Below are 24,736 nucleotides of genomic sequence, written 5' to 3'. Positions count from 1 at the left end.
TACCATTATCATTATTATAATGCCAAGTACAATGCAATGCTACTAATATCAAACAACTTAGTAAATAGAGCTGCTATCTTGCTGACAGTTACATCAGTCATTGGGAGTGGAAGAGAAGATCTCACGAATAACATTGGAATTGTTCAGACCAAAGCTATCATGGAAACGGAAGAAGGCATGCTTAAGAGTTTTACAATGAACGGGCTGAGACTGTTTTTGTATCAGTTCCAGTGACTCTGGTACGGTTGAGGTTGAAGGGGTTAGTGGCAATGGTATGAATGGGACAAGTTTCTTCCTGAAATGACAGGAAGTTCTGATGGCAGGCTGGGAGACACTGAAGTCCAAATGTAGCAACCGGGGCCTCCTCTTAGGTGTTGTAGGCATGTAGTAGAGTGGTGCAGGCGTTAGCTGCGACAACACGGTGCACAGCTTACAGTGATGCACAAGAATTTGAATTTCTGAAGGAGATGGAGACGGAAGGCGGAAGAGAGAGAGAGAGAATCGTGACGTGAATGTGGCTCCGCCAAGTCATGTCGCCGTGCGTGTGGTGACACTAAGCTGCTTAGCGACCCTGGCCACGTGGAAGGGATGTGGGTGAAGGGCGACGGCAGGAGGATGGACGCTCTCTGTGACTAGATTTATATGCAACAATGTACCGTCTTTCTGTGGTTGGTGATGATGACCTTGCAGCTGCTTACTCATGCTTCAGGAGAATGCTTAAGTCAGAAACTGCACTTTTTAAACTTGGCTCCGGCACAATGCCTGCAGTTATTTTCATGTGTGTACGTACGCTTGGACCCAATGTCGTTAGGGCATCAGTGATGAGGATGTGAAAGCAACGTTGCCCGTCCTGGTGCATGAGGGACCTACAGGTGAGGGAAGGGCCGAAAGGTGCAGGTGACCCACAACCTGACCTCCAGAAGACTGCTTGTTAGGGAGTCGCAAAGACACAGTATTGGAAACCAGTGTCCGCTTTCATGTTGATGACTTATCTGCATTTCTTTTTTAACTTTACTTGTGGTTGACGACATCCCTTACAGGAATTAAATGACTCACCAAGAGATACTATAGAACGATTAACTTCTGATCATTCAGATATCTTTGCCATAAAAACAAACTTTGTCATCTTCAGTGTCTCAAAAATTCACTTTCTTCATTTGCTTAATTTAGTAGCCTTGATCGGCTCTCTCCTCGACACTTTCTTTAAAATTTATAACTTCAGCTCTCTTTAAATCATCCTTCAAGCATTGGATGCTTTCTTTCATCTATGTCAAGTTTTCTTCTCGTGACTATACAAAGGTCTTGTCTGCTGTTGTGTGTGTGTCATACGTAAATCCTCTAAGCACGGATCACCTCTTACCCTGCATCCTTCCATTAATCAAATATAAAGAAGGTCTGCCAAATAATGCATCATCCAGGATATATACGTACTTTATTTACTGTACCTCGGCGTGCATAAACCATTCCTCGTTCTTTGGTATCCCAAGCTTTGTTTTCAGGTGAATCTGTAATATTACGTCTTGCACATTTTCGAAGGTGCCAGTCTGACTAATAGCAATGTTTAACCATTGCTATTGAGTTCTCTCGATTTAAACCTTATGTCAAGTAAATCAGCTTTCTCTCTCATTAGAAATAACCAACAAGAAAATATTGAGAAGTGGGAAGGAAGAAATGAAATGAAAGACTTGCAAGCCAAGCCCGAGAGTGCAGTGTTGGGTTTCTTCCAAGAATACTCATCAAGTTATCGAATATTATGACATTTTGACATGTTAACAGCTCGTGCAAGTTTATATTAGTGGCACAGAGAAGTAAAAAGCACATCAAGTAGCACAAGTTAATATATGCAATAAAGGATGAATTATTTGTTCTAGTAACTTTTCTGAAATAAAGAAATAAAGTAGCTACGTGTGAAGGCATAGTAGTAGTTTTGTGCCACTCCGACGTTGCCGTGCACTCCAAGCTGGCGCTGTTTCTTCCGCCAAGGCCGCGAGGGTCTCAAGGCGCCCCTCACCCACGGCTCGTGTGGCGGGGCGGGGCGGGAGGATCCGTGCAGCGTTCACGTGGGTCAACACTTTTTTCGTCCCGGAATGTGCGTATTAGGAAACAAATATGCCTCACACACACACACACACACACACACACACACACACACACACATCTAGGAATTTCCGTGGGTGGTGCGTGGATTGAGCCTCTGAGCGTTATTCAACAGAAGCGGACTGGCTCTGAATTAGGCAAAGAATTTTTAACAAGGAGTCCATTGACTCTTCCATTGCTGTATGAGCATGACGATACATTTTGAGAGCATGATCATCTTTTTTTTTTTATGATGTGCCATGAATTCTTATAGTATTACATCAGCTAATAATGATAATGAATTTATGTACTATTCCCTATTTCATGGAGAGGACACGATAGATATAAGCAAATGTGAAAGGCAAACCATAAGAGTTAAGTTACTTTGTTTCCTCTTTCCACTGATCTACGTTCAGTATGTTCTTCAAACCTAGACAAGATACACCTAGTTTACTGAGTGCGTCCCAGTAAGGGTGTACAGCGCCATCTGCACCGCGATGCCCTTCTCTTCATCATGGGTGTGTGGGGGAATGCAATGAACGTGAGGCTGCTCTGTATCATGCGCGTCCTCATTATTTGACACGTGCTGACAGAAACACTGCTCGGATCTCGCTCTCATTCGCGGAGGACGGCAAGCGAGAAATGTACATACAGTCATGGTCACACAGTTACAAGTCAAATAACCTGCAGCACTCACTCCCCCTGTGCTTTGTGTTTTCTCTCAATCTCAAGTCGTGTCATCTGCTGGTAATCCGTCATGATAGTTGTTGGGGGTTTTGTAAGATTCCCGCCACAGCGAAGGTCGTCTGATTGAGAAGAAACGAAGAATATAGTGGAGTGTGTCAGGCTGCTCTACTTCCGACAATAACTTTACTTGTGATTTTCATTGCTTAATGGATGATGTGCTACGGGAGATGAGGAGCACAATTACAGTTTTTAAGGAGGTTACTACTAGGTGCACTTCTTGGTCATAGTGCACGCTGGTAGAAACTTGCAGGAAAGTGGTGGTTCTTTTCAGGTGGAACTTTGATATCTGTGTCAATAGAAAGCGAACACGCCTCCCACTCCTTACGTGCTGGCCACACACACACACACACACACACACACACACACACACACACACACACTCTAGTTTAGATGTTTATAAACCATAAAAGTGAAAAGAAAAAATATCGTGGAGATGACACTGACCACACAATTAACAATACGTAAATACCACTCAAGATCTACTAGCTTTCATTGGCCTTTTCCTCATTCGTGGATTTCATAATCTATGTCGATATTATATTTCCACATCTGACACAACATTAAAATCCTCCTGGAAACTCTGACGGTTGTATGCACTGTCCTGCCTGAGCTTTTGTTGTGCGCATGTGCACCACAACCTCAGCAGTGCCTGACCCAGTGCATCGTGGATCGACGGGAGCTGCTTGCCCAATGCAGCAGCGGCATGAAGGTCGTACTCGCACACAGGATGAGCAAGCTGATGTAAGCATTGAAAGATATCCAAATGAGACACTAGAAAATGAGCTGCGATTACGATCTAAATAAACAAAGTTTGTTCATGCCAGCCAGTCTGTGACATCATCAAAATATTCTCGTCAACGATTCCCATAGAAAACTTCAAACCTGTTATCGCAGATATAAGTTATAGCATGGGGAAAGTCATATTTAGGTCCAAACATTTATGGATTAAAGAATGCCTGAGAAAGTTTTCGAGATACTTTACATTAAAGGAATTTTATGATCCTCGTGAAGAAAATAACGAATTTGTAAATTTGTAAAAAGAAAAATAATAATAGATAAATAGAACATGCAAGAATATTACGAAGATGCATTCGTACCTAGCAACACAAGGATTTATAGTACCAAGAAAGAAATGAAGGAAAAGTGAGCCAGGCATGCTGAGAAAAAATGAAAAGGCTATAACTGATGAAAGAGTTTGAAGAGCGTGACGTGAAAAGTTGATGCAAGGACATTGCGACAAGAATACCACTTCAGCATCTAAAATAAACTGACGAATGAAGACAAGGAAACAAAAAAAAAAAAAATTGAAAGGATCAAGGAAATAAGGTACTTTATCCTAAAAACATGCAGCAGGTGAACAACAAAGATCTACAAGGAAACGAAGAAGCCCCACGTAAGAAGAAATTTGCCATAACGGGCCAAGGACGAGGCAGTCACGGAACAACAACACAGCGGGGGTTTTGAAAGATCTCGACCCAAGATTCATAAGACCAAAAGGATAGGCTGGATAGGTGGATGGAAAAAGTGTTAAGTATGAAGCAAAAAAATTAGTGGAAGATGCGAAGAACATAAGAACATGAGAAATAACGGAAGCTGCAAGAAGCGACCAGGCTTACACGTGGCAGTCCCTGTATGAAACACACCTACCTATTTCCATCTGTTATCCCCCATCCATAAACTTGTCTAATCTTCTCTTAAAGCTCTCTAGTGTCCTAGCACTAACTACATGATTACTGAGTCCGTTCCACTCATCTACCACTCTGAGAAACGCGAGGCTTGCTCCGACACCCAGGAAGGACAAGTGACAAGGGATGCAAACAGAAGAAAAGTTGAGTTGTACTGAGTGGATGATGAAATTCAGTTGAAAAGACGAAAAATGAAGAGAAGAAAGTTACATAAAGATCGTCTGAATGGACAACAGTACTTAAGAGTGTTACGACATTTGTTATTGTGTTATAGTCTCTCTCTCTCTCTCTCTCTCTCTCTCTCTCTCTCTCTCTCTCTCTCTCTCTCTCTCTCTCTCTCTCTCTCTCTTTCTCTCTCAACCGTTATCTTACAATGTTTAATGTTTTTAGTTAAATACAGGTCATGGCAACTTAATGAAACCTTACTTCAACCGTGAGCTAATTTGCCTTAGAACTAAGTATCTTCATTGCTTCAAATGGTATTTTGGCGGCACAGTCTAGACCGTCATGTACCTGCCTGACACATTCAATGCTATCTATCATGCATGCAGTGAAGGCTAAGGACAAACTAGAACAATACCATTAAGAGAATTCAGTGTGTGTGTGTGTGTGTGTGTGTGTGTGTGTGTGTGTGTAAAATTATAATCAAGACATTTTACTCTTCCTCGCTTACACACCTGCATAATAGTACTGCGTGCCCTCTTTCTCCACAGCTGCATGCAGGGACACGCGTGGAATACATTAAATTTCGAGCCGTTTATGGTGTTCTGGACGGATCGAGGCAGCCTTGAGCCTGGCAGGGGTCGTCGGCTGGCTGGCTGGCTGGCTAGTGTGGCAATCCTAAACATAAGGAGCCTTTGTTATGCGACATCGAAATATACTTGTCTGGCCTCAAATTGTTATTCATTTCATGTATTAACTACTTGTATATCTCCCACGTAAGGTCTTGGCGTGGTTTCCTTTCAGAGATTTTACAGTATATTCGTGCTGATTGTGGGGTGCCGCTTGACGAGGATGTGTTGTGTAACTTGTGTGTCTATTGCCCTTGTTCCCTTAAGCTGGACACCGCAGCTTGGTGAGAGAGAGAGAGAGAGAGAGAGAGAGAGAGAGAGAGAGAGAGAGAGAGAGAGAGAATTATGGACACGGATAATCACTACTGATACGGAGAATTTAATTAATGATTCATCTGCACTGTTAAAGTAAACGGTGTGTGTGTGTGTGTGTGTGTGTGTGTGTGTGTGTGTGTGTGTGTGAAAATTAGGTCTGAGGTGGTGTAAAGTTTTTCGCAATAGGCCTTGCAAACAGCAACAATAACACACACACACACACACACACACACAGAGAGAGAGAGAGAGAGAGAGAGAGAGAGAGAGAGAGAGAGAGAGAGAGAGAGAGAGAGAGAGAGAGAGAGAGAGAGAGAGAGAGAAAGTTTAGGGGGAGAAGGAGGGGAATCCGCTCTCATCATGCCAAATCTCTTGCACAACTCCCCCAAACATAATCTTTTCCCTTGCTCAGCTTTGTCTCCTTGCACAGGTAGGCAGTGAATGCAGATAAGAGAAGACACAGGTGGTCATTGAAGTGAGCAAGGCGAGGAAGACGCACCGCATTGAGTATCAACCACAACGCGAAACTTTACCGCGACAGCCGACTGCGAGAGAGAGAGAGAGAGAGAGAGAGAGAGAGAGAGAGAGAGAGAGAGAGAGAGAGAGAGAGCGTTTTGTTATCATTCATCATATGTGTCGTAATCGAGAAGTGAAGGTGTGATAAAGAAAAAAAAATGTGGAAGGACAGAGAAAAGGCAGCGAGAGGAATAGAAGAGTGAGGAAATCAGGTGAGGTGGAGGAGAGGAAGGTGGGATGGAGGGAAGGAGGTTGTCCACTTGGAGTAGGAGGGAGAAAGGAGAGGAGGGAGGGAGAAGATCAGGTGGTGGAGGGAGACGCGAAGAATCACATGATGCATTCAGTGAGTCATTCTACAGGTTTACTTTCCCTCTCCTCCTCCTCCTCCTCTTCTTCCTCCTACTCCTTTTCATTTCTCAGTGTGACCCGCATCAAAACGCCGGAAAGAAAAGGCGTTTTTATGTTTATTCTATTTTACTGTATTATATTACATTAAGGCATATATTATTATTTCTTTTAGTGACAATAGCTCTAAATAGACATTTGGCATCATTGCATCTAGGTTGAGAGAGAGAGAGAGAGAGAGAGAGAGAGAGAGAGAGAGAGAGAGAGAGAGAGAGAGAGAGAGAGATTACAGTACGGATGTGATATTCATTTTTTTTTTTTCTATCATTGACGCTGTTCTTAATGTATATGCTTTCAAGAGCGTCTTATCTTGAAACGGGAGAAAAAAGACTGATAAACAGGAAGCAGCAAGGCGTCGTGGCAAGGTTCCTTCTCCTTGCATCTGAAGGCGAGTCTGAATGAGTTTCTTACGTCACGCAGTTAATAATTTTGAGCACTGGAGTGTCGGCACGCGAGTTCTGATACCCATAGCAACGGCAAGCCTACGCTTGTGTTGTGTGTACCCTGATCTTGCTAAACAGGGTACGAGGCCACTACTGCGTTCCCTTGTGGATCGGTGGGACAGGCATGGGTGGCAGGGGCAGGCTTCTCCCCTTCCTCCAACAAGTGTCAAGCGCCGCGCCTGCCTGCTCACGGTCCCTCCTCCTCCTCCTCCACCACTCCCCTCCCTTCCTCTCCCCTACCACTCACTCCTCTGCTTCCTCCATGCCTTTTCACTCCCGCGACAGTATAAGTCTGTTTTATTTTTTTTTAGATGATGTAAGTTTATTTTCACTGTTAAATTCTGGATTGAGTGTTAGGAAAATAAAGACGAGGTGAACTAGGTTTAGGAAAGTGGCAATGAACAGACCACACCTATAATACTTACCAGACGCTGCTATTTTTCCATTATCGAACTATATTTTTGACGGCAACTAGTGCTTTGCTAGTTATGTATGCCGTAGTGAACAATTATCAGTGTATAGTTTGGTGTCAGGTGAGGCGACTAACTAATGCAGTGCAATACAAATATACATATATGTACTATATGTGACGCAACTAGAGTATATTGCTAGCTTCGTAGGAGAGGGTATTTCTGCAGTCATCTTTTAATAGGTGGTTATATGGGATAATTCTACGTTTTAGATGCCTGTAGCATTGTATAGGAAGGGGCAGCAGTCCTGAAGCGGTGGAGAGCCAAGACACTAGGCGTGAGCGAACACAGCCTCATGACGTCATGGCCCAATCATCCAATCACACAAACCTCGACTTTATTTAATGTTTTTATTATTGATGTGAAAATAAAAAAAATAAAATATTGCATTGCTGAAAAGACACTGTATGAATTTTGAATGAAAGATAATCTTGGAAAAAAAATTCCTGTGGAAATACATAACTACTATCGACATTTTGATATCGTGCATTTTAAATATATACTTTTTCTTATCTTCTTGTTTACTTGTTGAAACAATTACAATACATGAACTAAGATTATTTCATAGATGTTTTACATTATACTGTGATTACGAAGAAAATATATAAACAAGTAGCCTCTGACATTTCCTGCTCTATATTTTTCTGATTACATAGTTAGATTGTTTTTTATAAACAAGTTGTTAATTCCAAGAATTTGAAATATCCCGGAATAAAGAAATGGTACGGCAGTTTTACAGTTCTTTTTTTAGTTGTGTACTAAATAACTTGCACGGAAATGATAGTTACCCAGTTTTCCTCAGAGTGCTTGCAAAATAATATAGAGCATAATACATGACAAATTGATATGAAGCATTTAACGTGTGGTTATCGACAGGTTCCATAGATCATCGCAGAGAGGGAAGGCAGGAGGGAAGCAGTCGTCATAGTTCCCAGAGGTTTGTCCTGAAATCCGGAGGGGAGCCCCGAGCCAGGTGTGGGAAAGTGGTCGACGCTCCACCGTGCTCAGTTTGTTGTGAAGATGGCCAAGAAGACTTATGACCTGTTATTCAAGCTCCTCCTCATAGGCGACTCCGGTGTGGGAAAGACATGTATACTGTTCAGGTTTTCAGATGACGCCTTCAACACCACCTTTATCTCCACCATAGGTAAGGGAGAGACCTGAGGGGGCCAGGCGAGCCGGGCCGCCAACACCCTCACCGTAACTGTTATTTAGGGCCTGGGTTTTCCTCTGGGAATGCCTGGGTGAGCTTGGGTGATTTTACTGGCGGGGGTTTTCATCATTTGTCCAGTGGATGTGTGAAATATAAGCCATGAGGGACAATGGGATGGGATAATATTAACTAATATTGTTTCGGTAAATTTCATCCTTGACATAGCTAAGATGTAATTTTGGAAACATATATCTAAGACACAGGGTGAAGGGTATGATGCGATGGGTTTCACGTGTTGGTGCCCATCCAGGGGGGCTAAGGTAAGGCGGCGGGGGTGAGTCACGACACAGTTGACTCGTCCCATGACTCACCCCTGAGTCCACTGACCACCCCGGGGAGTGTGTACCAGCTGGGGCCCTACACTGCATTCTCGTGGGGGGTGTTTTGTTTTTGTCAGAAAATGCTAGAGGTTGTGTCCAGGGACTGTGCTTGGTGGGATGCTGCAGTCCTGTGAGTAGGGTGTAGATGGGTCTGTGGTAAATAAGGCTGTAATGTGAAGGAGGCAGCATTTGATTGTCCACAAAGGTATAAATTTAATCACGGAATCATTCCTGTCTCTTTGGCACCTAAAGTGGCTCAGGGGAAATTGAGAATGCCACACATAATGTAAGAGTAACTTGCTTTTTTCACAGATTTGCAATACTATTTGAAAATATGTAGGTAAAGGGAGTTGAAGAAAACAATGATAAAGCTGAGAAAATGAAAAATCTGGATAATATTGAAGTAACATTAGGATTTTCATCTGAAGACATGTTGGGTTGGTTTAGGTTAGGTTCAGTTTCATTTGAGTCATTAATTCCACTGTTGACCCCTCCATTGTACAGACCTTAATTTGAAAAACAGCCTCTATTGGGAAATTAGTAGGCTAAGGTTACTTTATAATACCCAAAAAACTCAGTGCTTCTACAGCAACTCGGAAGCAAAGTCCAGAAGTTAGGTTATGTTTGGGCAAGTTAGATTAGGATGTATGTAGTGATTTTGCTCATTTTTGGGCAGCCTTGAGGACTGTCTGTTCGGAGGGACTAGAAGAGTTGAGAGATTGTCTGAATTATGTGATCTAGAGTTACCCTTTTCTCAGATAATAGCACTGTCCACTGTCTACATCATTACCATAGCATTATTTATTTTTTGGAGAATCAATTGAGTGATTGTATGTGATAGATTAGGATACATCAAGTAATAGAATTACAGTAGTAATGACTTGCACAACAGTAAAATGTATTATATTGTGCAACAAAAACAAGACTATTGTGTGATTCCTTACATTTTCCATAGCTTGCAGGTAGGGTTATAGGATAAGACAGACAGCACCTGGAAGGGCATCATTGTGTATGATACTAGTCATAAGTATTGGACCCCCTGGCTGGGGGGTCCAATATTTACGGCAAGAAAAACATGGTCCTCTTGAGTGTGAATCATTTTAGCCAAAAGTATCAGCCCTAGCATGATGTTGCTGCATCCCTCAGCTTCACACCACTGACTCATAGCCTCCCCTCAGTGTGCCTTAGGATGTGTTGGAGAGCAGTAACCTGCAGTGACTTTTCCACAACCTGGCGTATTATTGTACAATAACATCTTTTGGTAATTAATTCTGTTTGTTAATATGGCTAAAATGGAGTATTTATCTGAGATGATTGTGCAAATGATGGGCCTCAAGGAAGTAGGTCATTCAGTTAGAGAAATATCTGAACAATTGGCAGTATCCAGGACAAGTCGAGCATTGGTCATGGCGGTTCAGGGAGGAAGGGAACCGTGATATGCCTGAACCTAAAAAAGCAGTCTGGGCACCCCAGAGGGCTGTTACTGTCTTAAATCGTCTAGTGGTCTTGACATTAGACTCCACTGGACACTTTAAGACAGTAACTTCCCTCTTATTTGTCTTCCAGGGGTGCCCAGACAGTTTCTTAGGTTTAGGCATGTCATGATTCCCTTCCCCCCTGAACTGCTGTACCTATTGTTTGACTTGTCCTGGATACTGCCATCTGTTTAGTTATTTCTCTAACTGAATAACTTGCTTCCTTGAGGCTCATGATATATGCAATAGTCTTAGATGAATGCTCTTTCATTTTGGCCATATTAGCAAACATAATTAATTATCATAAGATGTTATTGTGCAATAATATGCCAGGATGTGGAAAAAGTACCTGTAGGTTACGTCTCTCCAACGTGCCCCAAGGCACACTGAGGAGAGGCTACAAGTCAGTGGTGCAAAGCTGAGTGATGCGGTGATGTCATGGCAGGGGCTGATACTTTTTGGCTAAAATGGTTCTCCCTCAAGACGACCATGTTTTTTCCACCATAAGTATTGGACCCCTGGTTGGTGGGGTCCAGTACTTATGATGAGTACAGTAGAGCTGACATGTGATTTTGAAGTATCAGTGACTGTGATAGAATCTGACACTGACGTATGAGTGTAATGTGGCTGCGTTTGCATTAACATACAAGTGAGAGAAGATGCAATTAGATAGGTTTGCTTGCATTAGCTACAGTTATGATTTGGGGAGGACGATATGAAGATTCTATAGTATGATTACTGGAAGCTGAACTGAGCAAACTATACAAGCTAGTGTGAGTTTATAAGCTGAGCTCTGGTTGGCTTGTCAGATGTCCTCAGCTTTATAGTTCATATGATTTTGCATTGATTTGCGTTGCAATAATTTTAATGTATTTCTTAGATATTAAAAAGCAAGAGTAATCAAATTCATACATATCATTAAAAATAAAGTATTCATAAAGAAAATATATCCAAAAATACATGGCTGATGCTGCTACTAAGTGCACATTACCACAACACATCCACCATGGCAGGACACACTACCTCCCAAGAGTGTTTATTGGTTGAACATATTGGTAAAACCTTGATCATGCTACAACACCAAGGGGATGGTGTGTACTGACTTGATGGATGTGTGGCAGTAGTGCTGTGTGACTTTCATGTATTTGATGGCAGATGGACCATGAATTTACTGAAATGTTTTCTGTTCTTGCAATAGACTTGAATAATATATATATATATATATATATATATATATATATATATATATATATATATATATATATATATATATATATATATATATATATATATTTTTTTTTTTTTTTATAAAGTTGCACCAATTGCAAAATTAATGTTAGACAATAAAATTGAGATAATTTGTGGATATGTGATGGTAGCCAGTCAGCACTCAGCTTATAAATTTGTCTTGACTGTTGCTGTTTGTGTGGTTCAGTTTCCAGTGAACAGACTAGGCACACTTAGGCAAATTAGCTTGTAGTGATCAACAAGATATGTATTGGAGCAGCTTTTCTGTCATTGCTTTTGCAATATTTATTTGTGTAAATTTAATTCATAACCTATATTTCTGTATCACAAATGCTGTATCAGCAAGTCAAAACCCCCCTATCATAAGTCCAGAGTGGATGCAAATACAGAAGTGTCGTATTAATGGAAAGTGGTATATCAAAGCATCATAGCTATGCCTACATTTACCTAATATGCATAATTTTAAAGTTCCACATTCATTAAGGCTTTTGAAATTTCATAATTTTCCTTTAAAACATTAAGAGTATATAGCTAGCATATGTATACCAGATAAAAATGGCACTGCTCTTGCTATGACGGACTTGTGATAAACAAGCATCAGTTAGACAGGCACAGAAATAATAGTTAAATACATGGTAAAAGTTTCTAAACATGAGAAACTTGAAAAATAAATTTTGAAAATATAGAATATTGAAGGTGGTGATCAACTAGTATCATAGTGTTTGGTATTATACATATATATATATCCTTGAGGATTTTGGATAGTAATCCATTTCTTCCACAAAACATGTGGTATGATGGGTGCTTGTGTTCAATGATAACCACGTACCAAGCCAGCATTGAGATAGCTACAGTCTTGCCAAGTGAAGATAAGAGTGGGAAGAATTCATATAGATTAAACATTCCATTTAAAGCTTTGGAATATAGGAAGATTTGGAACTTAATGCTTTATGGAACTGATGATGTCACATAAGAAAAATTTTATTTACCATACGTGAAGCTGTGATGCTTGCTGACCACGTTTTATTTATTCAGCATCACTATTAGATGTGCTTGCTTTACCTGCTACCTCTCCCCCTCTCTCCCACTTGCATTCACTAGCCTTAGTCTGATGCCATAGAAGAAAACTGAAAGCATGTTTCCATTGTCTTAGGGAGCATATTGATTAGAGAGCCACATTTGATGAAATCGCACAGCAGTGTCTTTATAGGTAGATCAATTATGAAGATGGTCCTCTGAAGCTAGGTAAAGTTTTGTAGCTGTTCTTCTCTAGCAAGCTCAGGAGCAACCTTGGTGTAGCTTGAAGATGGCTAGACAAAATTTTTAAGCCCAAGTAATTTCTTGACTTTATCAAGTTGCCATGGTGGACTTTGATAGCAACTTAAAATCAACCCCCTCCCTATCCCCATTCTCTGGCCTCTTCTCTCTCCTTCCTTGCATCTGAGGCAACTGTCATTTCTCTCTCTCCATTATAGCCATCTATTCTTCACATTGTGTGTGCATTTATTTTTACACCTTGAATAAGACAGAAAATATTTTTGACTTGCCTGTTAGATTTATAATGTTCATTGGGTGTATCTTTATTATGTTTGTTTCTTTCCACATATGTGTACCTGCAGTTAACTGAACTTTTTTTTTTTGTGGAGGGAATTTTTGCCCAAGTTATGCACAATACTTGAAAAGCTTTGATTAAATGGTCGGTATGAAGAATCCATTATTTTCCGGCAAAATTTACTACCCAAATGAAACAATTTAGTTAAGTGCCTTTTTAATTGATTTACTTTATTATTTCAGGTATTGACTTCAAAATCAAAACCATTGAATTAAGAGGAAAGAAGATTAAGTTGCAGATATGGTAAGTTAGAAATTCTCAAATTCTGAATGAAATTAAAAGAAATTAAGTGCATGCTATTCATCTACCTACCTTCTTGTTTCTGTCATGCCTGATGCCCTCCATGAGCACTCCCTAGGTGGTGGCTATGGTAGAAGAGTCTGCATCTCCCTGTCAAAACATTCCCTTCTTGCTTGTTAAAGTACCTGGCACCTCAACTAGTACCTCTTTCACACTTATACTCCTTTACCCTATCTTTCCATTTTTTAAGTGTCCTTCCTTGCAAATATACATTTCTTCTAAAGCTCTTCACTCCTCTTCCTTCTCCTTCTCCCAATATGACCATACTATCTCAGTGTGTTCCTTTACACCCATTCAACTTTACAATTTACACTACTTCCACAAATGCTCATACGACCTTTCACATACACTCCTTACTCTCACCCTCATATTGTGTCATTCCACATGCCCCTCTCAGATAACCATGTCCACATCTTACATTTTTTATTATTGTCCTGTTCCATATCCAGGTCTTATCCATACCTCTGTATTAGCAGGTGAATACTAATCCTTAAACCTCTCTTTACGTCGAGACACATTTCTCCCTTAACATGACTTGCAAGTGATCCCATGGCATGCCCGCCTCTCACAATCTCTCATCTCTCTGTGTTTAACCAGCTCCTCCATTTCCTCTCCTCCCTTTACCACACATCTCCCTACAGCTGGCTCACTCACCTTATAAGATATCTTAAAATCACACACCTCCACTTTCTTCTCAAACACCATCATCATATTTTTTCCAACATACACTTTAGTTTCCATCTCATACACACCCTGTGGAAATCATTTTTCACTGCTAATAAAAAAGTGTCATCTTGTGTACAAAAAGACATGCTACTACAACCCCATACCACTTCATTCTGTTTCAGTATAGCACCAACACTTCCTCCTGTAGTTCTCATTTCCTCATACAGCCATTCATAAAAAATATCAAACAACCATGGAGACTTCACATCCTTTTTCTCATGCCTGCTCCTGTAGTGAAATTCTCTCCTAGCTCTCCCTCTACCCACAAACACATCCTTTCCAACAGCTGTCCTCTTACTCCATAAATCTTCAGAACATCCCAAAAGGCTTCCCTATTCACCCCATCAGTTGGTTTCTTTAGGGCCATGAATGCTCCATACAACTTTTAATTTTTCTTAACTACTACTTTATTATTGTAATTGCAAAAATCTGATCCACACAACCTTTTCGTCCCCTGAATTTACTCTGCTCTTTACTACTGATCTACTCAGTCACTTTTCCTGGCACACCAAACAAACTTATCCCCCCTGCAACTATTGCATCCTTTCCTATAATCTTTACTACTATATAGAGGTATAATAACTGCTTTTACTCTACATGCCTGATACTTCTCTTTGCCCCCATGCCAGATCTCATATTGTAGAAGCATTCAATCTACTACCTCTTAATTTTCATAATTCAATGTTTCTGCATTTTTTTTTATTTTTATCAGTACCTTCAGCTTTGCCACACCTTATCCAAGCTGTTACTCTCTCTACCTCTTTCCTACCAAATGCTCTGCATATACTCTCGTTATCTACTTAACCGTACTATTTGATATAGCATGCTTAATACAAAATACAGATTATATAAACTTGTTGTTTTAGATAGTTGCATTATAGCTGTTTACATTCAGCAGTATTAGTTTATTTATTTATTTATTTATTTATTTATTTATTTATTTATTTATTTATGTATTCGTTTTTCAGTCTTTCTTCATAAAGACCAAAGATATCTCACAATCTTATACTTGGTCATAGAAGTGATTTCCTTAATTTTGTCATGCGACTGTTAGACATGATTGGAACATTGTAAATACATTTGTTACAAGTAATTCTCATCTTAAGAATTATAGTAATTTTGTGGTGTGTCAGAAGTAGAACATTACAACATGACTATGGTGAAGTTGTCTGTCATTTGCAAGAGCTTATAAAAAACAAATTAAATCCATCCATTGGCTGTACAGGAATAACTGTAAGGTAGGGACAGTCTTCTTTTTAACTACTGTATTAGGTTATAATTTTCTATGCTTTTTATCTAGCATTTCTAGAGAGGAAGGGTTAGAAAGAAACAAATGTATGTGAGGTTTGGTAAGGAATGATGGGCAGACCAGAAGTGCATATTTGTCAAATGTGGGAGGGAAAGTTTAGCATAATGCAAAGATTATGCAGAAAGTGTACAGAATTGATATATCATACTACAGTAAAATCCCTCTTATCCGGCATCAATGGGACCGCCGACATGCCGGATACTTGAATAGAAGTGAAATTATGTCCACAATCACCACCCTACACTCATGCATCTTACCATAACAAAGATCAGCTGATCTTAATTAGCAGCTGATCTGATCAGCTGCTTAAGTGTAAGCACAACACGCTTCCTCTTTTCTACAACTTTAGGCATGATGAAGGCGTCAGGCGATAAACAGTGCACATGCGGGACTGAGTCGCTGAGTAAACACAGTGCAGTGGACTGCGAGTGGTGCAAAGCAGTGCACTCTGGTGGCGAGGGGACAAAGTATGCCTCGTGCGGGAATTTTAATCGATTTTATGAGTACACATTGATTTTTTATTGATTTTAAGGCTCAGGGAAAAATGTGCCGGATACTTGAAGCTGCCGGATACTCGAATGCCGGATGAGAGGGATTTTACTGTATATCCATTCAGTGTGCTTTATATTTATACTAAGTATTTTCTTTACTTTGGCAGTTTCAGTACCTTCTCATGTATGTGTTTTCAATATCTTTTCAGTGTGTGTGTGTGTGTGTGTGAGTAGGTCATTGGGATGTGTTTGGTAATAAATGTTGTCTCCTGCAGGGACACAGCTGGGCAGGAGAGGTTTCACACAATCACCACATCCTACTACAGGGGCGCAATGGGCATCATGCTTGTCTATGACATCACCAACGCGAAATCCTTTGATAACATAGCAAAATGGTTAAGAAACATAGATGAGGTGAGTTTTATTTTTATGTGCATTAATCAATTTGGTTTGTATATTGGTATTTTACTCTTAATCATTAATGTGTTTTAATGAATAATTTTGCCTTCTCTTTCCCTTCACTGTTCCCAGTAATTTAGAATTTTCATAACTCTTCCAGTGTCAATCATGCATAATAAACCATAAAATGCCAGTCTTGTGAGAGAAATGGTTGCCTTTTTCTTTTCATGAACTGTATTTAATTTAATTTGATGCAGTCACATTTCATGAGTTGCAGACATACCACCATATACTTGGCTGCTACATAACATAAGAGTTGTGAGCTCACTCTTTCATTTGGATAAAATTTTTGAAAAGCTTGTTATGGGTTTTCCTGCAGGATGCTCGGATGTCCTTTCATAAGTGTCTCTGGTATCATGCCAGATGACATGTTAACCAGAAGTCAGTGGTTGTGAATACAGTCTTTCCTGGACATTCATTTTTTTTTTTTTTTTTTTTTCCTCACCCATGCAATCTTCACCCATGCAATAATTCCATGAATAGCAATTAGGTAAAGATTTGGTTTTCAGTGAATTTCCATAAGCACTTTAGTGGCCAAGCAAAAACCTGTGGCTGGCCACTCTACACACTTTCCACTCTGACAGGAACCATTCTAGTGTCCATATCTCTTATACTTACAATAAGAGTCATTTTATGTTGCTGTAAGTACTTGTGCTTCATTGAGAGCTAAGCATACGCTGCAGGTGGTTAGTGTATGCACCACCACTACTGCTCTCCCACACAACAATCACTGCTCTCATCCACAGCACTGGTAACCTGCCTCATTTATTGCATTTATTCAGAATCATTAAACCTTACTAAGGGTGTAGGGTTGATATGGTTGAACAGTGCGACAGGAATATCATAAGATGTTGCCAAACCATACTTTTCCTTTGTTTTCATCGAGGTGATGGTGGCATTGATTTAATGTTGCTGCCTGTCACAAAAAGCCACAAAGGAAAAACATCTTGACCTTTAGATCAAACCACAACTAGCAACCCTTCCTAGCACCATACACTCAGAGCAAGGTGCAATGTACTGTATATTTCAGCAGATAAGATGACTTCCAGATAAGATGACCTGCAAATTTCAGTATGAATTTAATGGTTTTAACTGATATCAGTGGTATAAGACAACACCCAAACTACCAAACCATCTGTGGTGAGGTTTAGGTCATTGAGCACCAGACTTATTTGAGAGAAGGTTATGCTGAGTTTAGTCTGGTTTGACTCAGTTTAGTTGCCATGGTGGCAACTTGCCAACTTGTGGTACAGACAGTTTTAGCACCTGTGTGTACTTCATAAAAAAAAAAAAATCTGTCTGTTAAAGTCCCATAAAACTGAATTCAGAGAAATTGAGATCCAGGAATGTAAAAGTTGTACATATTACATATATTGACATCATTGAACAGAACGTCTCAAATGACCATGGTGCATGGCTTCTAAATATGTTTGCTTTGTTCATACCTCCTGTATGTGTTTTTAATCATGTGGTTAGGATCCACTTCTTCAGGGAGCTGAATGTACAGTGTAAACTGGTATGAGGAGTGCTGTTACTTGATGATGATGAGTGGGTTGGAGGCAGGGAGCTGAAACAAGTGATATGAGAAGGCCAGCCAGCTTTAGTCATTATATTTAAAAAATTTTAATGTTTATGCATGTAGGGTTTTTCCACATTCCAGAGGGCAGCTGCAGATACATGTGGGTTTTCAACACCTGTGGGTTGCATGTATGTTGAGAAATGGCTGTATATTTTTTAAGTCTTGAGAATTATCCCAATCTAGAGGGATGCAAATTAAAAAAAAAAAATTTTGTAGCAGTTTTATACAGTGTTCAGTGTGAAGTTATACCAGAACTCGTATATATACACTTTTATTGTAATGTTAGTGTTCTTCCTTCAATAGTTTAGTGTAGGTAAATTTTTTTTCTTGGATGTAAATCTGTGATAGGACATGAGAAAATGTTTGAGTTTGCCTCATTTTATTTTGGGGTTGTTACTAATCCATATTGTTGATTTCAGCATGCAAACGAGGATGTTGAAAAGATGATTCTAGGAAACAAGTGTGACATGGAAGACAAGCGAGTCATTAATAAGGAAAAGGGAGAGTCTGTGAGTAATCTTTTTCTTTTTATTGTATTATGCTATTACACATTTTGTCCATCATGTGATAGAAATAGAGAAAGGTTATTGTGGGGAAGTGAAAATTTGACTGCTTTAATGTGATAATTTTTCTCATGGTTAACACATCTTGAAGAAATGAATAGATTTGTAACAAATATCACTGGCATCTCCAAGAAAGCATACACAATGCTGGAGGGGAATAACTAAAAATCAGAGAAATGATTCTTGGATCCTTATTCTACAAACTGTCACAGTAAGTCTTGTTTGTCGTAGCGAAACAAAATGGTACATTTCAGACATAACTTGTCGTTCATAAACTACTATTATTGGTCATAAAATGCTATGACAGGGTTCACCTTGTCTTAACTCTGCTTATGACCGTCATAAGTCTGTCAACATCATGACAGCATGGCCATACGTACCATAACATGATTCCCAGCTTTTTTTTATTATAAATATAACAATAAACATTAGTAAATATGAGTAAATAATGTTCTTCTTTGAGGCAGTAAAGTATTATTATAAATAATTGCCTAGAGTGGTGCAGTTAGTTTTCCTAAATATAAACAAATTTTGCCTTGTGTGGCCTGCATGTGTTGGGTTCTTGGCCATAGTCCTATCCTATATATCACGTTTCTTTTGGTTAGATACACTGTCCAACTTCCCAAAAGTTGTAATATAAAGTCGAAACATTTAAATATAAGAAAATAATGTCAAGAACCTATTTAATTCCATAAATTTAAAGTTGAGAAATTGTGAGCATGCGTTCTAGCAGCAGATGGTGACTGAGATATGACCAACAACTTATGACTGCCATAAGACTGATGGTCATAAATTGTGTTAGTTGTGACGGTTAGCTATAGTCAACCATAAGTACGATGTAGAATACGGGCCCTGTAATTTTTCAGGTTGTGTTCATGCCTTGGTAAATTGCTCATCTTTTACTGACACTTTCTTTATTGTTATTTTTTTTCCTTAATCTGATGCTGTCCAATAATTTCACTTCACAATTTTTAATGAATTTTAGTGCACAAGTCTGCTCACTCCAGGCACCCTCCCAAGTGACAATAATGTGGTTACCTATGATGTCCTCATGTGATATTGATGAATGACTTTCTGGAGGAAACACTTAGGATGTGGAGTGGTGCATTTTTTTGATATGTAATATAGTGTAAACCAGTTATTACACATAGCATTTAAAGTATGATGGAACATTAACTATGGAATAGTAAGGAAGAGACTGTCTTAGAAATGTTTTAAGGTTTTAAGAAATTTATGTATATTTGTGTGAGGTTTAAAGAAAATCTATTATTCTTATAAGAGCATTTATAATAGACCCATCCATTCTGCACATCTGAAGTGTTGCCTGATCAATTAGCTCCACATTGCTATTGGAGTATAACCAGAACACTGTGAGACAGCCAAGTTTGCCCATCCAGGAGGTTATGTTAAGTTTCCACACGTACCTCTGACGCCATTGTTTGTTCCTTTCTCTACCAGCTATATCACATGTATTAATTTTGACAAGGACTCAGTTTCTTGTGCTTACAGTCCTTTCTTTCATGACTGAGTCAAGAAGTTGGAAATTAAATTCTTGACAAGAATTACTACTGTGAAATAGTTTGTCAGAGTGAGGAACAACACTTTCATGAGGGGTGTTTGAAAGTTGATATAGCTTGCCAATAATTGTTGTTGAATGAATCGTGGAGATCAGTTGAGAATTCATGTACCTTTTCAATCATAACAGATATCACATGTGTAAGTTTAAAGCAAAGTGTATTACATGTACATTTCTCCGTAGATTGCTCTTGAACATGGCATCAGATTCCTTGAGACGTCAGCCAAAGCCAACATCAACATTGAGCAGGCCTTCCTGGAGCTAGCTGAAGCCATCCTCAATAAGACCCCTGGCCGTGATCCACAAGTAAGCTTTCTGCATCCAAGTATCTGGAGAGCTGTTTACGAAGTGAAGTAACACCATAACTAATCTAAGAACTTTACTGTTTCATTGAATTATCAAAGCTGCTTGGTTTACATTTTATTTTGCCCTAAGCTTCTTGCAATCCATCTTCATTTTAATAAGTTTGGCAGTGAAGGCCCAATTCAGATGTTATATGTTACCTTCTGATCTCAATCTCTCTCTCTCTCTCTCTCTCTCTCTCTCTCTCTCTCTCTCTCTCTCTCTCTCTCTCTCTCTCTCTCTCTCTCTCTCTCTCTCTCTCTCTCTCTCTCTCTCTCTCTCTCTCTCTCTCTCTCTCTCTCAAAAAAAAAAAAAAATTGTCATTTTCTACGCATAGAATGACATAGAAATGGAAATTGGTATACAGGAATTCCATTTAATGCAAAAGAAATTAGACATATATGCTTAAAAGAATCCAGTGATCTGTCCAGTTTTCTCTCAAGATGCATACACTATGCCCCAGACATTATTAAGAGACAAAAGAACAGGGGTACCCAAAAAAATATGGAGCCAAACAAATAATTAACATTGTAATTACCAAAAATGTATACAAAGGGGCTGGAAATGCTACTAAACATTGTTGCTATAAAAAGTGTTGTAACCTTTAATGGATGTACCATTTTAATCTGCTGGACACCAAAAGGTATCAGTAGTTTAGTCTGTTACATTACCAGCTATGAGTTTTTAGTAATTTCAGATTGATTCAAACATTGGAAAAAAAAAAAAATTTCTGAACTAGGTAACCTCTCATTTTTCTTCCTTACACAAGCCTGTACTGCCCAGCAGCCTGGGTGTATTAACATATTATGGTGTCTCATTTTCTTATATCTACAAACTAAGGCATATGTGTATTCCATTCTCAGATGAGATACATATTTGTATTGTACAATTATCAAAGTACTATGTATTATATTATATTATCTCATGTATAAACTAAACAATGAAATATTGTACATAAAACACCTGATATGGTAATAATATGGTCAGCTTTAAGGAAAACATGCTTTATGTGAGTTACTTAAAGCTCTTGACTTGTCATTAATGTCATGGCTGATTCAGGTCTTATGTAGATGTAAAGGGGGCAACCACGCTTCTTGGATAAAAATTCATTAGCATCTTTCTTCTATCCCCAGCAAATAGATGTATCCCCTTTTCCTATTTTGCTAATTTTATTATACTGAATGCTGGATTTCTGTTTCAGGAGAATCCTGAGAGTGTGGTGCGCCCAGATAGGAGGAATGACCGAGGCACGGCCCGGCAGTGCTGTGCGTAGACCACCAGCCACACAGGCTCCAGCGCGGGGCATGAGTGGTTGTTTTCCATGAGAACCATATCCTCCCCTCCACCCCACCCTCACCTATAGTCTTGGGTGAGGAACAGGGGGAGTCTGGAGGGAATTAAGAACAGAGCACATATATATATATTTCCTTTTTATTATTGTTATTATTTTTCATTATTGTCTTTATTCCAAAGCTTTACACACCATCATTTTCAATGCTGCTGCACTTTGTGGGTGGGATGGGGAAGGATGGTAACCAAGGGTGGGAAGGGGAAGGGAGAAAAGCACTGTTTGAGGGATAAAGAACATTATTGCCCTGTGGCCTCTTTCGTTCATACATATATTTTTCTTTATTTTAATAAAGATATGATTTTTAAGAGGACATGGGGGAGCAATTGGTCATGACTTTTTGGTGCAATGAATGGAACTCTTCACTTGGGAGCCACTACTACTGCTACTACTATTATTACTACAGTTATAATTATCATCATTGTGCACTCTTGCCTTATGAGTTTTGTAACATAATATATATAACATGCGCATGTGAGGTTTCTGTGGCAGTGTAGGCCTCCTGCTGGTGTTTTTCCACAGATGCAGAAACAGAATGAGGAGGTAGTGGTGGTGGTGGTAATGGCCTGTGGTGTTGGTATAGAGCACAGGACAGTGAAGTGTATCAAGTTTACTTATCTTGTCATGTTCTGTTAACAAGGAATTTGACACCTTGTCATGTGATAATGATACTAATGATCAGACTATGCTGTGTTCAGTTTGTTTAGGGAGGGGGATGAGTAATTATAATATTTGTTAATTACAGGAGCATTAAATGTTCTGTCTTTAGTCAAAGAAGCTGGTATAGTTTTCTGCCTATATTAATGCACACTGTGAAGTTTTCATTACTTGAAACATGCGATATGTTTACGCATCCACCAGGCAGTGCATCATTAGTTCAGACCAAAACTTATGTTCATTATTGAATTAAGCAGCCCACCACACACCCAGGCCTGTCAGTTTCTTTTGATGGTATATATATATATATATATATATATATATATATATATATATATATGCCAATTTAAGATATCAGGAAGGTGAGAAAAAGGTGGATTACCTAATGTGCAACAGTCAGGGTGACAGTGTTCATCTGTTACACGCTTTTTTGTGATGTTGGTTTGAGAAATATACTTCATAACAATCTTGCCTGTCTTTCTCTTCCACTGAGAGACAGTGGTATTTATTTTACAGTTTATTTTACAAGTGTGATGTGTTCAGTTTGTTTATAATCTTAAGAAACATTATTCAAATGCTTTGATTTATTTTTCCCTTAAATCTTTGATGTAGTAGTATGTTAACAAATAACTGAGTAAAACAGCAGATGAGGAAGCAATAATGGTGACAGGACAGGGTGGTGTGGTGGAAGAACTGACAAGTGGAGTGACAACAAGTTTGAGGAATTATTGGCACAAAGATGTGAAGTTTTAATTCTTGTATAGAGACCAGATTTAAAGTTTTGGGCATATCATAAATTACCCTATATGGGCAAGGGTTGAACTCATTCAGTAAGACAAGACTGAACACGTTTCCAGGAGTGTGGTGAACATTAATTAAAGTGGAAGCAATACAGTTTTCTATCAATACTGGTGACCCATAGACTTGACACTGTTTTTCAGACTAATGAGTTGTATGTACATACATATACACATCCAGTAGCCTTAGTTACCAAACCTGTGTTTGTGGCCTGATTGGTGGTAGCAGGAAATTAGTCTTGCTGCTCACTAACTGGTATTTGGAGACCCGATGTTACCTAATCTAATCTCATTGTGATGTTTTCAGAATATTACCTTCCAATGTGTTGAATTGGATGAGTTTATTCTTAGGTTAATAGCTTTTCTCTATGCTTCTGACGCTCTGCCTCCAGGAACTCCATCTATGGGAGGTGGTCAGGTTACTTATGTGGTAGGTTAATACCTAATTTGTTGGCATGCAGTTTTGAAAAGGTAATCATCTCATTTAGTAAAGAAAAATCATATTTAAATTTTCAACTTTGGTAGGCTGATTAATTCTACCAAGAGTTCCTGAGCTCCACCCAGCTGATGTTGAGTGTGGAAGATTCTGCCAAAGTGGTTGGATGATGTTTCTTTTTGAGGCACCTTCGAGTCATTCTTCATTCATGCTCTTCTACACTACTAGATGAAGTGTTTAGTCATCCTTCGCCTCATCTCCATTCCTCGATTCACTTGCCAGTAATGCTCATAGATAGGTAAGCTTCAAAAATAGTTTATTTGTACTTTATGTAAGCCAGTTTCTGTAAATAAGTAATGATTGAATTAAGTGTAAGATGCCGAAAAGTGACCGATATTTCAGGCCTTGGGCACTTGAAATGTTGATTGTTGTATAGTAATAGTATGTGGATGTCTTAAATGTATCACCATTATATTTGTACCTTTTCTCATGGATCTACATTTTGCGCTGCAAGGGTTGTATTTTGTTATACTTTGAACAACACGGTGTAAATAATAATTTGTTTGAGGTCACCCTATAACAAAGGAAATGTTTTTGAGAAAATTACAGCTGGGATATATATATATATATATATATATATATATATATATATATATATATATATATATATATATATATATATATATATATATATATATATATATATATATATATATATAACACACACACACACGCACACACACACACATCTGCTCTGGGAGGGAAGGTGTGCACAGGTGCAGTATAATAGTAATGAAAATGGTGCCATCCAATGTATTACCATTTGGTGATGGGTGAGGC

General features: G+C 39.1%; 1 protein-coding gene across 2 annotated transcripts in view; it reads left to right on the top strand.

Annotated features, from left to right (window-relative positions):
* Window positions 1-24,454, top strand: part of LOC135101561 (ras-related protein Rab-10-like) — a 28,879-nt gene extending 4,425 nt beyond the window's left edge. The window contains exons 2-7 of one of the 2 annotated variants that reach the window (XM_064005669.1): window positions 8,322-8,592; window positions 13,496-13,556; window positions 16,415-16,553; window positions 18,597-18,686; window positions 20,500-20,622; window positions 21,860-24,454. In XM_064005669.1, coding sequence (XP_063861739.1) covers window positions 8,466-8,592; window positions 13,496-13,556; window positions 16,415-16,553; window positions 18,597-18,686; window positions 20,500-20,622; window positions 21,860-21,931 — 612 coding nt within the window. In that variant the 5' untranslated portion in view covers window positions 8,322-8,465 and the 3' untranslated portion in view covers window positions 21,932-24,454. Of the gene's footprint in view, window positions 1-8,321; window positions 8,593-9,080; window positions 9,109-13,495; window positions 13,557-16,414; window positions 16,554-18,596; window positions 18,687-20,499; window positions 20,623-21,859 lie in introns of those variants that run through there. The other variant, XM_064005671.1, reaches the window with a different exon arrangement.
* The last annotated feature ends 282 nt before the right edge of the window (window positions 24,455-24,736 follow it).

The sequence above is a fragment of the Scylla paramamosain genome, chromosome 6, assembly GCF_035594125.1.
Source record: "Scylla paramamosain isolate STU-SP2022 chromosome 6, ASM3559412v1, whole genome shotgun sequence".
Classification (NCBI taxonomy): domain Eukaryota; kingdom Metazoa; phylum Arthropoda; class Malacostraca; order Decapoda; family Portunidae; genus Scylla; species Scylla paramamosain.
Note: the sequence above shows the minus strand (reverse complement) of the source record. Positions and strands in the feature narration are given on the sequence as shown.